The sequence below is a fragment of the Enoplosus armatus genome, chromosome 1 (genome assembly GCF_043641665.1).
Source record: "Enoplosus armatus isolate fEnoArm2 chromosome 1, fEnoArm2.hap1, whole genome shotgun sequence".
NCBI classification, from domain to species: Eukaryota; Metazoa; Chordata; class Actinopteri; order Centrarchiformes; family Enoplosidae; genus Enoplosus; species Enoplosus armatus.
Genome location: NC_092180.1, coordinates 2527045 through 2542446, shown reverse-complemented (window position 1 = coordinate 2542446; position 15402 = coordinate 2527045). Strand labels below are relative to the sequence as shown.

At 39.3% G+C, this 15402-nt stretch overlaps 2 protein-coding genes across 2 annotated transcripts; one reads left to right on the top strand and one right to left on the bottom strand.

The window, feature by feature from the left end:
• Nucleotides 1-3895: 3895 nt before the first annotated feature.
• On the top strand, nucleotides 3896-7052 carry LOC139286316 (beta-1,3-galactosyltransferase 1-like). The gene is made up of 2 exons (XM_070907065.1): nucleotides 3896-4082; nucleotides 4377-7052. The coding sequence occupies exons 1-2, from the start codon at nucleotides 3961-3963 to the stop codon at nucleotides 5584-5586; spliced, it is 1332 nt and encodes a 443-aa protein (XP_070763166.1). The 5' UTR covers nucleotides 3896-3960; the 3' UTR covers nucleotides 5587-7052.
• A 4434-nt stretch (nucleotides 7053-11486) lies between these two features.
• Nucleotides 11487-13330, bottom strand: LOC139289019 (interleukin-17C-like). The gene is made up of 3 exons (XM_070910517.1): nucleotides 13195-13330; nucleotides 12820-13082; nucleotides 11487-11724 (listed from the first exon to the last, which is right to left on the bottom strand). Exons 1-3 carry the CDS (start codon nucleotides 13216-13218, stop codon nucleotides 11487-11489), a joined length of 525 nt encoding a protein of 174 aa, XP_070766618.1. The 5' UTR covers nucleotides 13219-13330.
• Nucleotides 13331-15402: the final 2072 nt, after the last annotated feature.

Here is a 15402-nt window from a genome sequence, read left to right as displayed (position 1 = left end):
ATGAAAGATGAAATCCAGGGTCCCTTCCTTTTTACCTTTGAGAGGCTAGAGGACATGCAGCGTTTCACAACCGTGGCATCCAAAGTCAGCAGTGGGGTAGAACTGTGTGTAAATATAAATAGTTTTCTCTTGTTTTAGGTTTAATGTTGTGTTTTAAACCTTTAGAATTTTGTGAGAAAAAAAAAGTTGTGTTCTTGAAAGTCTTTATGTGATTGTCATTGAAAAAAAACATTTGATTGGTTGCCTCGCTGCCAGTCTCAGAGCTGTTTATTCTTCTTCAAAGTCACGCAGCTGGTTCGACACTACTGGAAGGGTTACTCATTAACATTTGATTAAGATAGCATAATGCATGGCCTATCAGATGAAGGCAGAGTCATATCATATTCCGTCCAAATTATATTCACAGCCAGCCTGTTGTAGTACATGCATTCATTTTTCTTGCTTGAGGTGGAGTCCCTAAGCGTACATTTAAGGCAAAGGTGAACACAGTATAGTATTTAAATCACCATGAAAGGAAAATATTGAAAGAGCAAACAGGAGACAAAAACAGCAGACAGATGTGTAACCTTTGAGAACCTAGGTCAAATCAGGTTAATCAGATATGATTGAGATTAATTCACAAATAGCTTGTATCTTCGAGCGCACACTGGATCTAGTCTAGCTGTGCCATTTGTCACAGAAACTATACTGAACATGCTGGTCAGCTGGTATTATGAAAACTATTAGAGAAAAGTAAGGTAATATTAGCTATACCAGCATCTAAACTTCCATGCAAGTCTTATGGTTACTTTGACCTAACCTTTGAGCATCAATAATAGCTTGCATTAATGTGAACAGCCAGTGAGGGTGACCAGGTCCATCTCCACCCATTTGGCTTTGTAGTGAGCGACTTATCAAACTATTTTCCAGTGAGGACCGTTTCAGATCAGAAACCGGTCCAACCAGGAGTCGGATGATTCAGTATCACGAACGATTAGTTAGCACTCGTGTCTTGAACTTTCCAGTCTGAGTTCTTCATTGTTACAACAGAGAAGCTAACACAATGTGAAAACCGTACATACATATTTTTTTTTGTTTTTTGAAATAAACAATACAAACCTGTTTTTTTTATTGATTGATTTATAGATTAATGAATGGTGATGTGTGACAGCACACACAATGAAACCATAAAATCCAAGATATCCCTTTTAAACAATATTCCCATCCAAGTATAATAAATATCAGTAATAGCAGTCTTTTTCTTTGTGAAGGTCACTCATTATCTCCAGGTTAGTCAATGATTTCAGACTTTATCAACCAATAAGCAGCAAGAATGTCCTGTTGCCGAGAATCTGTCCACGTCAGCGCGAACATGTGAGCGTGTGCACCTGTGAATGAAAACAACGATTGTGGGTTAAAACATAAACCAACGCCTCTCAGAGGTCACGAGTCTGTACACACAACACAGTCGGCTGTCGCTCTTGAAACGGCTGCTTTTTAATCCAGCGTGGCAGGCGAGTTGAGTCTGGGCACCACTTCTCCTGTCGGCACACTGCTGTACAGCGTGGGACACTCTCAGAGACGCTCAGCTGAGTCTCTTTTTCACTGTTGAACAGGCTGAGAGTCATTAAGAGAGGCTCCCACTTGGTGCTCAGTCCCAGGATGAATAGGTGTGCTGGGATTAATGTTTAATGTTGCACAGATTGTAAAGAGCTCTCTGAACTCATTCATTTAGATACCGAGTCATTATTTTGAGAAGGTTTCCTATTATTTTGTTATACTAAGTCATTATTTTGCAATACTTAGTCATTATTATGAGAAAGTTTCTCTACTCTCTACTCTCCTGGTAGAACACTTTGTGACGTGGACGTCGTGCTTTTACTGTTTACCTCGCGATCGTTGCGATAACATGATTGTGATTAATTCATTTCTAGTGTACAGCAGTTTAGCCGAACATGCAAAAATCTACAGGCAAGCATACAACTCAACAAAACCACTTACTGTATCAGGCCGAGTGACGCCTGTACGGTGTGTAAAGTGTGTGTGTGTGTGTGTTTGGTCTCAAATGTTCATTCCTTTCATGTTGTGAGTTAAAGGCGTGTCGAAAGTCGAGGTTTTAACGACCTAAGAAGGAACCAACATGATACAGTTACTCATCAATTAAACATGGTGGATTTCTTTAAGGCTGATTCTGATATTTTTAGGCCAAACACAAATTCATAAAAAGAGATTTTGTACCTCTCTGACAGAAATTATAATCATTTAGATTATATCATAAAATCATAGAAACTATACTATATTATATCTTAACAGTTAAACAATATAGAAAATACTATACTATAATACTTTTTTGGTGGCTAAGTCAAATTTCTTAGGTGGGGGGTAGGGCTGCACTAGGGACTCTGGACCTCAGTACCTCAATAGTACATAGTAAATAAATTAGATAGTATATTCACAGTAAGTAATCACATGGAAAACCTTCTGACTCCGAATCCTGTGCTCCACCTTTCATAAACTCTTGAAGAAAGATTGATCTTGACATTATTATCGCTTCATCAACAAAGTGGGACTTGTAGGACTCCAGGTGCAGAGGACAGCAGGACTCAGGTAGTGACCTGCACATCTCCCAGACAAACACTTCTGATTTACTGCTGTCACAGACAAAAGCAGCTTCTCATGTCCGGCTGGCGGCCATCGACGATCGGCTGATGTGAACTGTCGCTAGCATATTTGGTCAGCTAGCCAGCTAATTAAGCTAATGTTAGCGCCATGGGTCGATTGAAAAGCGCTGTGGCTGAATTTTTAACGTCTCCAGCTGTAAAACTAATAATTCCAAAATATGCACTTGCTGGCTACATACATAATATCGTGCTATCATGCTAATGCTACATGTCCCAGGCCAAAAGTCAGCAACTTCACAAGTTGATACGCGTAGAAGGCCGAGCTAGTTAGTCTCATTCTAACTGTTTAGCTGCTCAGCTAACATACTCGGACAAACGAGAGGTTGTTTATGTTCTATTGTTTGTATTTTCAAACGGGATGTTTTCACTTTTAACGTTACAAAACAAAACAAAAAAAGGCTTTTATTGTGGACTAACCGCTGCGTTTGACCGGTTGGGTTACCGGAGTGTAAACTTCCCTGAATCAAATAGCACAGGACAGACATTAGCTTAAACTCTGTTAGCATCCAGGACCAAGTTTACTTAAGCTGAGATGACGCTCATCTGGCAGCAGTGTTGCCAACTTGGCGACTTTGCAAATCCTATTGCCGACTTTTTTTTGTCAAAAGCTACTAGCGACAAATCTAGCGACTTTTGCTGGTGTTAATTAGCATTATACTACTGTTTACACATTAACAGATAAGTCATAATAATATAACATTGACAGGGGCCACTCTGCATGAGAAATACTTATACTTCTAGTACTTTAAGTACATTTTGCAAATAAATATTTAATCATTTTACTTAAGTAAAGGATCTGAATACTTCCTCACCACTAATTATGAGGGAGCAGAAGGTGAGTTAACAAATAAAAGTAATTCATCTTAAATGTTACGACCTGCTGCCAGACTCCATACAATGAGTAAACCATTTCTCATTCACACACACACACACACACACACACACACACACACACACACACAGGTGTCAGTCGAGTGATAAAGGAGCAGCAGCTCAGCTCAGAAGAGCTGTTCCCAGAGCCTCTGGAGGATTTCCAGCTTTTCATTGGCTTTGAGGCGAAAAAATAAGAGGCGGAGCAAACAAAGGTGTGGCTCCTTTGCAGGTAAAAAAAAAAAAGGACACAGAGCTATGGTTACTTGATCAACCCGGGGACTCTAGAGACCCAGAGTGTTACAGACATGGCGGGATGTAGGTTTAGCGTTTGGAAAAATGGTCTTAATGATCTTTGCTACTGCGCTGTGTTGTAACAGACAGGTAAGAGTCACTGCTGACTGCAACTGAATGCCAAGTCCTGTCATGAATGTTTCAGTGGAGCAACATCCTGGAACTTTTTCTCAAAATATCTAAAAGGACAAGAACCCACATCTATAGATACGGGAGTGTCAACATGCTGGAGAGTGGGTTTGCTACGGGAAGACAAAGGTATGTAAGCTTTTTTAATTCTATTGTATGTATTCGTGAATCATTTCTGTCTCATGAAGAAGCAGAGAAGAGGAAGGGAAGCAAATAACGGTTGTGGACATTTATCTAAAAAGTTAAGATAAGGCATCGGAAATCTCATGTTTTAGATTGAAAAGACATGAAGCTAAAACATGAGAACATTTACTCCTTTATCCTTTACAGCCTGTGCTGGTGAAAAGGTATTTTGTCATAAACACTGACAAGAGATTTCTTTCCTTTTCACAACCTGTCTCACTGTCTCGTCTCTCGTCTCAGCCAGGGAATGGTGGATGGTGGGAGGCTGGCAGAAAGCCGGAGATGGTTCACTTGGTCGCGGTGCCGCTGGCTCTTCTTCATTCTGGTGTTGGGAGCAGTTTTGTTCTTTTACAACACAAACATAAAGGACATGGCAACTGACTGGAGCCCAAAATGGTTCAAGCACTACAATTTAAATAAATGGCGGATTCCATTTAAAAGTCAGAGACAAAATGTAGTCTCTCACAACGCGTCTGAACCGACCGCTGCTGCTGGGTTCACCACACAGACCCCCTCGTCGACGGCCACGACTCCACGTCAGACTGCGAGCGCTTCAGTGGAGCCTCAGCAGAGGACACAAAACAAACCTGCGCCGCCGGCACCGGCTCCTCGCGTGTCTCCGTACATAGTGGCATACCCCCATGAGTACCACTTCATTATAAATGAGCCAAATAAATGTGAGCAGCAGAAGCCTTTCGTGGTTCTGATGGTCCCTGTGGCGCCCCACAACAGGGCCCATCGTGACATCATCCGCAGCACGTGGGGAGGTGAAGGCCTGGTTCAGGACAGAGTGGTGGGGCTGTTCTTCCTGCTGGGACTGAAAGCCGGAGAGGGAGCAGAGCAGCTCCAACAGCAGCTGCTGCAGGAGAGCAAAGAGCATCAAGACCTGATCCAGAGCGACTTCATGGACTCCTACAACAACCTGACCATCAAGACCATGGTGATGCTGGAGTGGCTGGACGCCTACTGCTCCAGCGCCTCTTATGCCATGAAGATTGATTCAGACATGTTTCTAAATGTGCAAAACCTCATCAAAATGTTGTCAAACGCACCAAAGACAAACTACATGAGCGGACTGGTGGTGGGTACAGCTGCAGTCCTGAGAGATCCCAAATCTAAGTGGTACGTACCCGTGGATATTTACCCCAACCCAATGTACCCACATTATGCTTTGGGTCTGGGCTACGTTTTGTCTCTGGACCTCCCTAAAAAGCTTGTAGAGGCATCCAGACATGTTAAAGCTCTTTACATTGAAGATGTGTATTTGGGGTTGTGTATGCACTACTTGAACATCCCTCTCACCAGCCCCTCAAACTGGAATTATTTCCATGTCTTTCCCGTGTACTACAGTCGCTGTGCTTACTCCGGGCTGATAGCCACCACCATACATGCACACACTGATCGTTTGTGGGCCTGGAAGGACTTTAAAAAACCGGGTCCACGCTGCTGATCTGTAAAAAAAGATATGAGAGCTAAAGAAGGACTTGGAGGAATGTATTGACAACCAGGACTGAATTTTCTCAACTCAAATGTATTCTGTTATTGATGTGGTTTACATCAATTGAAAAAACCCATTTCACCTCAAGTGTTGAACAGAGAACACAACTGTCACACTGAGATCAACTCGTTTTACAGCAAGGAATGTTTTAATTCCTCTTTTAACAACTCTGAAAACATGGAGCTAAAATGCTGTTTTTATCATGTTTTACCATATATGTATATATATATATACATATATATATCTTCTGTTTACAGGAAGCTATAATGGACTTTCCTCAAAGTCATCGGCTTGGCTATGAGTGAAAATGTGACTCTTGTTTCTCAACGCCGGGGTCTGATGTACTGATTTACCTTTACTGAAAAGAAGAACAAGCAAAGTCTATTTACAGACGCAGTGAACCTTTTATTGCGCCCCGTGACTGAATTAGTACACAACCCCACCCAGCGAGCAGAGAGTCGTGTGTGTTAAACGTACAGATATGAAGGAAACAAACATCCCAGAGCTTTAAGTGTGTTTGCTGTGTGTGTTTTAAGGGTTTGGACGTATTTAAAGTGTTGTGACAATAAAGAAGACTGAAAGGCTGTGAAGTCAAAGGAGTAATCTCACAGTTAATAATTGGCTTTTAACTAACAGTGATCAGTTGGTCTGCAGCTGCTACAAGTCAACACTTGTAGAATAACTAAACAACTTTATTGTGAAGCCAAGGTGTGTCCGCCCTGCTACATGTGAGCCACAGATGAGTCACAGATCTGGGTCACTTTCAAGATAAAATCCCCACTTTCACAGTCCTACAATGATATGTTTACAAAATCCAGTAATAACTTTTATTTATGTGTAACACTTTATAATAATGATACAAAACACATTCCTGAATAATGCATGACTCAACAGTGTTGGGCAGTAACTTGTTATAGTAATGTGATTCCTTTTTTCAGGTCAGGTTTACAGTTTCAGTAGCTACATATTACGGTTACTAATCCCAGTGATCCCAGTAAAGCTGGGAAAGCTGTTACTTTTGACATTTTGTTTGATTGTTTGCCGTCTGAATCAGATGGAGGATTAAAACCAGTTTGGTCTCTGCGAGTTCAGGTGCAGCTTCATTTGTGTAGCAAATTCCACCAGGGCAGTTCAATGCGCTTTGCTGGGAAATAAAAACACAGCAAAGGAAAAAGATTTACCAGTGCAAGAAAAAAACAAAACAGGCAGTGGTCAGACCCTCCAGTGATTTCCTGTTGCACACAATTAAGAAATAATCAAGTCGCTATGAGTTTATGTCATTAAACATTAATGAATATCAACTCACAGTCACAGTTACATAGAATTTCAGACCCAAACATTTCACCAGCTGTTGTTTATGTCACATTTACAAGCAAGAGGTTTTTTCAATGTTATTATTACGTTTTTTTGGGGGTGTTGCACAGTCGAGAACGATGCACTAAAACCAAAAACATCTGGGAGGAGGAGGTTTACACATCTGGGGCACTCCAGGGCACGTTTAACATCAACGGTTTTGTGTTAATGTTGAGTCAGAAATGTGGGTGTGACTCACATGTTATGTTACATACAGAAATCTGGTTCTGTAGCTGGACTGCAGCCAATCTGGTGACATTTACAGGAAGTAACTTTGACATATCTTTCATTAACTGATCATCCAGCTGTTAACTAATCACGTAAACTCACACTGACTTTATCATTTCTTAATGATTTAAACTTTATGTTTAAATCACGTGTTTTGTACCTTTATAGTAAAGTGTTAGATATTTATTTTTGTACATTTTTTGCTTTCTACCATCATGGCAGAACAACAGGCTGCTAGGCTAGGCAACAGGCTATTAGAAAGGAACTTATCCACATGGTGAAAAAAGGTGTGATTTTCTATAATTCTGTTGTTTATAATGTCGTTTTAAGTTTATACTTTTACTACCTTTCTCACTTAATGTCTCGGTTTGGTTTTCCTTTGGTGGTATAATGAATTTATCCATCTTTTTATGTCTACAGCACTTTATAACACTGTTCAGGGAGGCACAAGTTTATTTATTTCAAACATGCCGTCCACCACACAGTGTTTTTATATTGTACCTGTCAACAGATATTTGTTTAAAACGGTTGTTAGATAAACATGTAAGTTAATTATGATAAAATGTTAATTAACACTAATATCTTCTCCTGTAATGTGCGACAACAAAGAAATATATTTATTATGTGTGTCAAATGACTGAATGTGGATGTTCTTGGTCTCATTGACTTCAGCCGACATGCTGAGTGTCTCACAGAGGGAGATTTTTAAAACCCTCTTTTCCGTCCTGTTGTCATGCAGAGACACCAAGTGGACATTTTGTACACTGCATCTGAATAACGTGACAAAACCGGCTTGATGAAGAGCTCACAGTGTTTCGTTTAGTCATTCGTGTGTCTAATAAATGACAAATAAATGGTCGAGAAAATGTTTGTTTATATATTTTCAAGCAACGCTGTGTTAATGTCACTTATTCTAAGTTGTTACAGACATAAGATGTTGAATATTGTACAGAATATTAAAAACTCATTTTGAACTATTTTGTGTCAGACTGCAACTAATGATTATTTTCATTATAGATTAATATGCTAAATATTGAGAAATGCCGTCACAATGACCCAGACCCCAATGACCCAACAGTCCAAAGCTCAACATTATTAATACATTACAATTATTAAAATCGTTCAAAGGAAAAGCAGCAAATGTAAAAGATTTTACATGAATTATGACTCAAACAATTGTTGCCAATTAATGATCTGTCAACCAAGTAGTTGACTAATCAAAGCCTCAGATTTGTACTTAAGTACAGGACGATAAATGTAATTATAAAAGCACCTGCTTTCCACAATTTGCATCAAAATATTGCTCCTTCTCAGTCATAACTCAGTCAGATCTGAACACACGGACATGATAAGCACATTTTTATTGTTATTATTGTTTTATATTATTCATTTTATCGTCTCTGATGTCACCATCCATAAAGGTCCATAAATCTGCTCAGAAAACAGAGAAGAAAGACGCTCTTCATACCTCCAGAACATGCCTGAGAATCATTATATTTTCTTCAGTATAAAACTAATCCAGTGATAGTTGTCTGTACATCCATGGGCACAGTCCAAACAGGAAGTGCCAGTTCAGCATACTTTTAATGGTGCCAACTTGCCAAGATGTAAACAAATATTGGCTAAAATAAATGAGGCTCATGTTGTAGCCCACAGCTAATGACTCAATGGCAACACTTCCTGTTTACATACCCCAAATTAAGGGAGCTGTAGTTCCAAAACTAAGAGTATGATTATCCCCCAGGACAAAGAATAATCAAGTACAGAAGCCATTAATAATACATTTTGGGTGGTTATCTATGGATTATATTATTAATCAAGTATGTAGCCTTCAAATGGCTATAATTTATATGATAGATCACATTCATTTCTGATTGTAGTTTTACATGGAAGACCTTAAATGCTTGGCTGCAATTTAGATGCAGGTGAGGAGATAAAAATACAATACAAAAGGCGTAACAGGACAAATGACTCAAAGAAACCCTCTTATTTGTTTTATTGTTAAAAAGTTAAAGTAGTTCCAAATGAAAAAAAGAACAAAAACAGAGTTGAACAACTATTTCAGATGAAACGAGCAGCAGCATAGGAGTCAATTGTTTGTGCTTTCACAATGTAGCCTACAAAGGACAAAAAAAGCCTAAATTCAACTACTTCACTGGACCAATGAAGGGACATGCCATTACAAATCTGACAAGTCTCATGTTAGTAGCTTTGTCCCCTCTGAGTTTACGCCTCAGGATCAGGGGCTACAAAATAAAAACAAAAAAGCTTCAACAGTACAACGTAAAATGTCCTACAGTGTAAGACAATCTAGTAATCAATCTAAACTTGTAGATTAACTAGTCACATTTTAACCTCCAGAGTTGTATTACACCCTTTATCCAGCAGAGGCCAACATGCACAGTTTGCCAAATGAGTTTTAAAACAAACACAACTTAATTCACTGGCCGCCTTCATCAAACCTTCATTACCTTCTTGATCACAATTAAAAATTAATTTAATAAAAATAAAAAAAAAACATTAAAAATACTATATAAATAAAAATATATCTTTTAAAAAGTATATTGAAAACAAAAACAAAACACTGTAGGAATCTTCACATTTAGCCTAATGAGGCTTACTTCATCTGAAACACCCAGCACATAAACTCAACAAGCTCCAGTACTCAATGAGGAAGTTTGCTTTACAGTGAAAAGTAATTAATCAAAGTGTGGTTTAAAGATTAATGTAACCTGTATGTAACTTGTACATAACGTGCATGTGCCTAATACTGTCCTATTTTAAAGGGAATAGTTTAACATTTTGTGAAATATACTTATTCACACGCTGAGAATTAGATGAGAAGATTGATACCGCAACATGTTGTCTTGTTTTTTTCATCCATACAAAAACAATGTATAAAAACGTCAATTTTTGGTTGTTATTTGGGGTTATGTGCCGGAAGATTAATCCTGTCATTCCCAACCTTTTTGACTTCTGACACCTTACAAAAAAGCAGTCGACACATTGCAGGTTGTTGTCAGCAGTAATTTCCCCTCTTAACTTCTCACATGGTTTCATAATTATTTGAAGCCCAAATAGTTAAAAGTATCCAATATTTCACCAAAAATTCAAAGATTAGAGAAAAGTCCATATTTGTGTATCAGAACTTTGTTTTTTCTTCTTTCCTCTCCCATTAATCATCTCACAACCTCTCTAATTTATCTGGGAACCACTGGACTAAACTAGCTAACTGTATATAAAGAAATTAAAACTAGCTAACTGTATATAAAGTAGTTAAAACTAGCTAACTGTATATAAAGAAATTAAAACTAGCTAACTGTATATAAAGTAGTTAAAACTAGCTAACTGTATATAAAGTAGTTAAAACTAACTGACTTTATATAAAGAAGTTAAAACTAGCTAACTGTATATAAGGTAGTTAAAACTAGCTAACTGTATATAAAGAAATTAAAACTAGCTAACTGTATATAAAGCAGTTAAAACTAGCTAACTGTATATAAAGTAGTTAAAACTAGCTAACTGTATATACAGTAGTTAAAACTAACTGACTTTATATAAAGAAGTTAAAACTAGCTAACTGTATATAAAGTAGTTAAAACTAGCTAACTGTATATAAGGTAGTTAAAACTAGCTAGTAAAATGCTGCTCTATTATTGATCTATCAAGTACTTTTAGTAGCAGTATTTCCAATACATTTTCTGATGATACTACTACTGTACTTTTACTTAAGTAGGATTCTGAAAGCAGGACTTTTACTTGTAATGGAGTATTAGCATTAGTATTTTTTCTCAAGCAAGAACCAGGCTAGCTGTTTCCCTCTGTATCCACTCATGGTGCTAAGCTAAGCTAACCGGCTGCTGGTGGTAGCATATTTAGCGTAGAGACATGTGAGTTGTATTGATCTACTCATCTAACTCTCAACAAGAAAAAGAATAAGATTATTTCCAAAATGTCGAACTGTTCCTTTAACTGTTCACTTCTAGCTGCTAGCCGTTGTGGCATAAAATGAACATATAATGATTCTCTTCTTTGGTGATATTTCACATTGATCAGTAAGTGCAAACTACTACTCTAAAAAATAAATAGGTGATTAGTGTTGTGAAGAGTATTTTGTTGCTAATGTATGAAATCTTTTGGTTTAATATATTATGTTCGCCAAGTTTACCATTTTAGTTTAGCCTATTAGCATACAAGATGAATTCTTACGGTTAACTTGGTTAATAAAGAGAAAAGGCACCGATGTGAGCATATGATTAGATGATCATTGATCATTTAGCGTACTTGGGCACAGCACAGGTGCAGGCCACAGGGACTTTAATAAAATCCTTTTTCACCACATATTTGTTGGGGTCTCGTGGGCACCGAGTCTTCCTCAGGACCATCAGCGGAGCAAACAAAGGCACAGAGTTGAAGCTCAGCTCTTCATGCTGGTTGATGATGCAGCCCTGACAAAGGCACTCTGCAAAGGCGATCTCGTGTGGGAACCTGTCCACGTCCCGGTTTAGGCTGAAGGAGACAGAACAGACATCAACGACTCACAACTCAATCAACGAAGCAGCTCTCGACCAATCACAATGAGTTTGTCGCCTTGATTTTTTTTGCTGAATCAGCATGATGTTTGTTTGTAATTGTTCTCTATTGTGAATTGTTGAAAATAATAATAATAACAAAAAATAATCATAACAATGGCTCAGTTCCATTTAAAGAATAATATATGATATTAGAGAGAGACACCAAAAGAGTGGCAGCAGCATGACGCTCCTCCAACGAAGGAGCAGCTGAGCAATACATGTCATGTTTCCTGCACTTCACGCTTGATTGATGATTGATTACTTACATAGCGTATTAATCAGAGCAGCAGGCTGCAACATCAGGAGTAAAGAAAACCCTCTGAGTTTCTACACATCAGTCAAGAGTCTGCAGTTCGTTCTGTGTCAACCAGCTGGACGTGAAATAAAATCTATGATTCATAAATGATTAACTGGTAACTGGTATTGCGGCCATAATTACAACTATTACTTACAGTAAGTAAAGTACATTTACTCAAGGACTGTACTTTAGTACTATTTCAGAAGGAAACATTGTACTTTTTACTCCACTATATTAATTCAACACACATAGCTACTTTGCAGATTCAGATTAATAATACAAAATACAGTCGACAAATACATTATGAAGTATTATTAACAGTTAGAATAAGATAAGATAAGATAAGGGGGCAAATCAACAAGCTACCCAGCAGATAAAGTACATAAAGTCGTTAGTATTAGCTCCACCTGTACCATCTGCACCATTAAAATGATTAACACATTAATGCATCAATAAATAAACTTAATAATATTTATATATGATTCTAAAATGTGCGGTTTAGCATAATGAGTACCTGTACTTTTGATAAGTATAAGTATATTTTTATTTTAATACTTTACTCTAGTAAAATTTTAGCAGACCGTTTTACTTTTTGGAGTATTTCTACCTTGTGGTATTGATACTTTTACTTAAGTAGCCTACTAGTTGTGAGGGGTTGTCAGGAGTCCCACCACTGTTGTGGTTTCTGTTTTTGAACCCCCGCGGTCTCCGTAGCTGCACGCCGTCACGTACCTGTACGTCCACGGGGACAGGGAGCGGTTGTTCAGGTCTCCGTGAATTTCTTTGGCCGTCTGCGCGCACGTCCGCGGTCCCCGCACCGGCACCAGGTTTTTAGAAACGCTCAGCTTGTCCCAGTAGCTCCTCTGAAACTTGTCAGTGCGGTTATTCAGCTCGTCCTCGCTGATGCATCTGGAGCTCCCCGCAGAAGAAGAAGAAGAAGAAGAAGAAGAAGAAGAGGTGCGGTCGTTGAAAATCAGCAGCGAGCCGATGGAGATCTACAAACATTTAAAAAAAAACAGTTTTAAACACTGAGAGAGACTTTCAGCGTGAAACGGAAGTGTGTCTCTGAGTGAAAGTGCGCTCCCTCTGGTTCCCAGTCAGAATTACCATTTTCAGACAGAGCCATGGCATCCTGAAGCCGGACAGGTTAGACTCTGACCAGCCGCTCCATAGCAGCCGGTATATATACAGTATCTATACATGAAGGCCTGTGCATCCTGTTGCTGGAAAACCCTTAACCCGAGTATTTCCTTTTACTGAATCAGTGAGCGGGAGAGAGAAACATCAGCATCTGACCCCGCCCCTCTGCAGCGGGCGGTGTTTCCTCTGAGCATCACTGAGCATGGAAACCTCCAAAAGTCTTTAAGTGAAAGTGCTCTCCGATCAGTGGCAGAATGTAATTAAGTACATTTACTCACTGTACAAACTTGTAGTACTACACTACATCTCAGAGGGAAATACTTCACTATGTTTATCTGACAGCTTCAGTTACTAATATAATAGTAGAACAGTCACAGGGGACATTTTTACTGCACAATGAGTACTTTTAATACTTTAAGTACATTGTCCTGATTATAATTTGGGGTTTTGTTAGTTTCCAGTACAGTTTGGTTGCCTTGTGCTTACAGGTGGTGAGTCACTAGGTGGAGGGTTCCCCCTCTCTGCTTTCTTTTGGCTGCATGCTATCTCAAATTCCTGTGCCCTTTCCTTTAATATGTAGTGTAGATATGTATTGCAGTGTGTGTGTGATCCTCTCCCCTCCTTGGTGGTGCTGACTCCCCCTCCCCTCACTCCTGTAGGTTTCCCTGTCACCCCTTCCTGTACTGGTACTGACTCTTATTATGGTGGTATGTTGAGGATTTTAAAATATCTAACGCCCCAACTACATTTTGTCTAAATAAAGAACCATCAATTTTAAACTGGAAACTCATGTCTCTGCTTATCTTATTATAAGAATCTGTAAAGTAAATGATTCCCAGGGTGGCGTTGTCACAATTTGGCGTTGGTGCAGCCTCTGAACGCCTCCTCTACGTGCCCAGAGAGAGAAAATGCCCCCTGTTTAGTGGGAAAGCGCGTATGGGTAGAGTAGGGTGGGTTGAAGAGGTCCGTGCTAGTATGCGGGCCCGACATCTAGCCCCCATAGATCAGGCATACTTCATTTATGATCACTTGGAAGGGTCTGCCAAAGATGAGATCAAGTACAGGCCTAAACAGGAGCGTGAGGACCCAGAGAGGATTTTGTCTATATACTGCAGGAAGTGTATGGATGTCCACTGTCTTTCCAAAAAGCAACTACAGGGCGAGTCATTGCAGGAACACTCCCATGCTTTATTCGAGCTTATGGAAAAAATTATGAGAAATGCTCCCCTGGCACTACCTAACTCTGCTATCTTATTGAGAGACCAGTTTGTTGAACATGTTAATCACCCAGATCTTCGCAGCGCCTTAAAACAGGTTGTATGTGAGTCTCTCCTGGTCTTATCCCCCGTCATCGTGTCCCCCGTTTACTGCAGTATGACATGAAACTGTACTTTCACTGGCTGCCTAGGATCCAGCTGATAAACAATAACATCCTGTGGACGTTGATCTGCAGCCAGAGCAGCTCACGTAGCGTGACGACACCACCAGAGCAGACCTGCTGTGATGCAATGTCATGCTGTAACTGTCTCCTCCCCTTCTGTACCTGGCGCATATAAAGGTTTTGCAGCCTTATATTTAGAAACACACAAAGTGTTGTCATATATACAGATTTGCCTCTTTCACTTCCTCGTGTTGGGCTAAACGTCTGAATATCGCAAAACCGAAAGGAAGAAGTCAACACAAACATGACGGCAATGCACAAATAATTTCAAATAAACAAGTTGCGTTTTGAGATTTTTTAAGGAGTAGCTTGGTTTGGTTATTGATCATTCCCAATCCAAACTATTAAAGAAACAAGACTCTACAGCCATGCTAGGAGCTCTGTGAGGCTGTACTTGAGCTAAATGCTAGCAGCAGCATGCTAACATGCTGATGTGTAGAAGGTATAGTTTAGCATGTTCACCATCTTAGTTTAGCATGTCAGCATGCTGACATTTGTACAACAGTTGAAATGCTCACGTGTGACAGTTTCAGGTCGAACCCTTCATGATTTTAACAAAGTTAAATGATTATTTGTTAACATTCAAACAAGTCTACAGCCATGCTAACTGCTCTGTGAGGCTGTAGCTACTCAGGCACAGCGGTGCTTTGAGCTAAATGTTAGCCCTAGCTTACGCATGCTCACAATAACAATGACATGCTGATGCCAAGCGGATATAATGTTCACCATTTTAG

Coding starts and splice junctions, on each gene's coding strand:
- LOC139286316 (XM_070907065.1), top strand. CDS start 3,961: ATGTTTCAGTGGAGCAACATCCTGGAACTTTTTCTCAAAATATCTAAA. Junction 4,083..4,376: donor TTTGCTACGGGAAGACAAAG/GTATGTAAGCTT, acceptor CTCTCGTCTCAG/CCAGGGAATGGTGGATGGTG.
- LOC139289019 (XM_070910517.1), bottom strand. CDS start 13,218: ATGCCATGGCTCTGTCTGAAAATG. Junction 13,083..13,194: donor CATGGCTCTGTCTGAAAATG/GTAATTCTGACT, acceptor AAATGTTTGTAG/ATCTCCATCGGCTCGCTGCT. Junction 11,725..12,819: donor CTGTCCCCGTGGACGTACAG/GTACGTGACGGC, acceptor TGTCTCCTTCAG/CCTAAACCGGGACGTGGACA.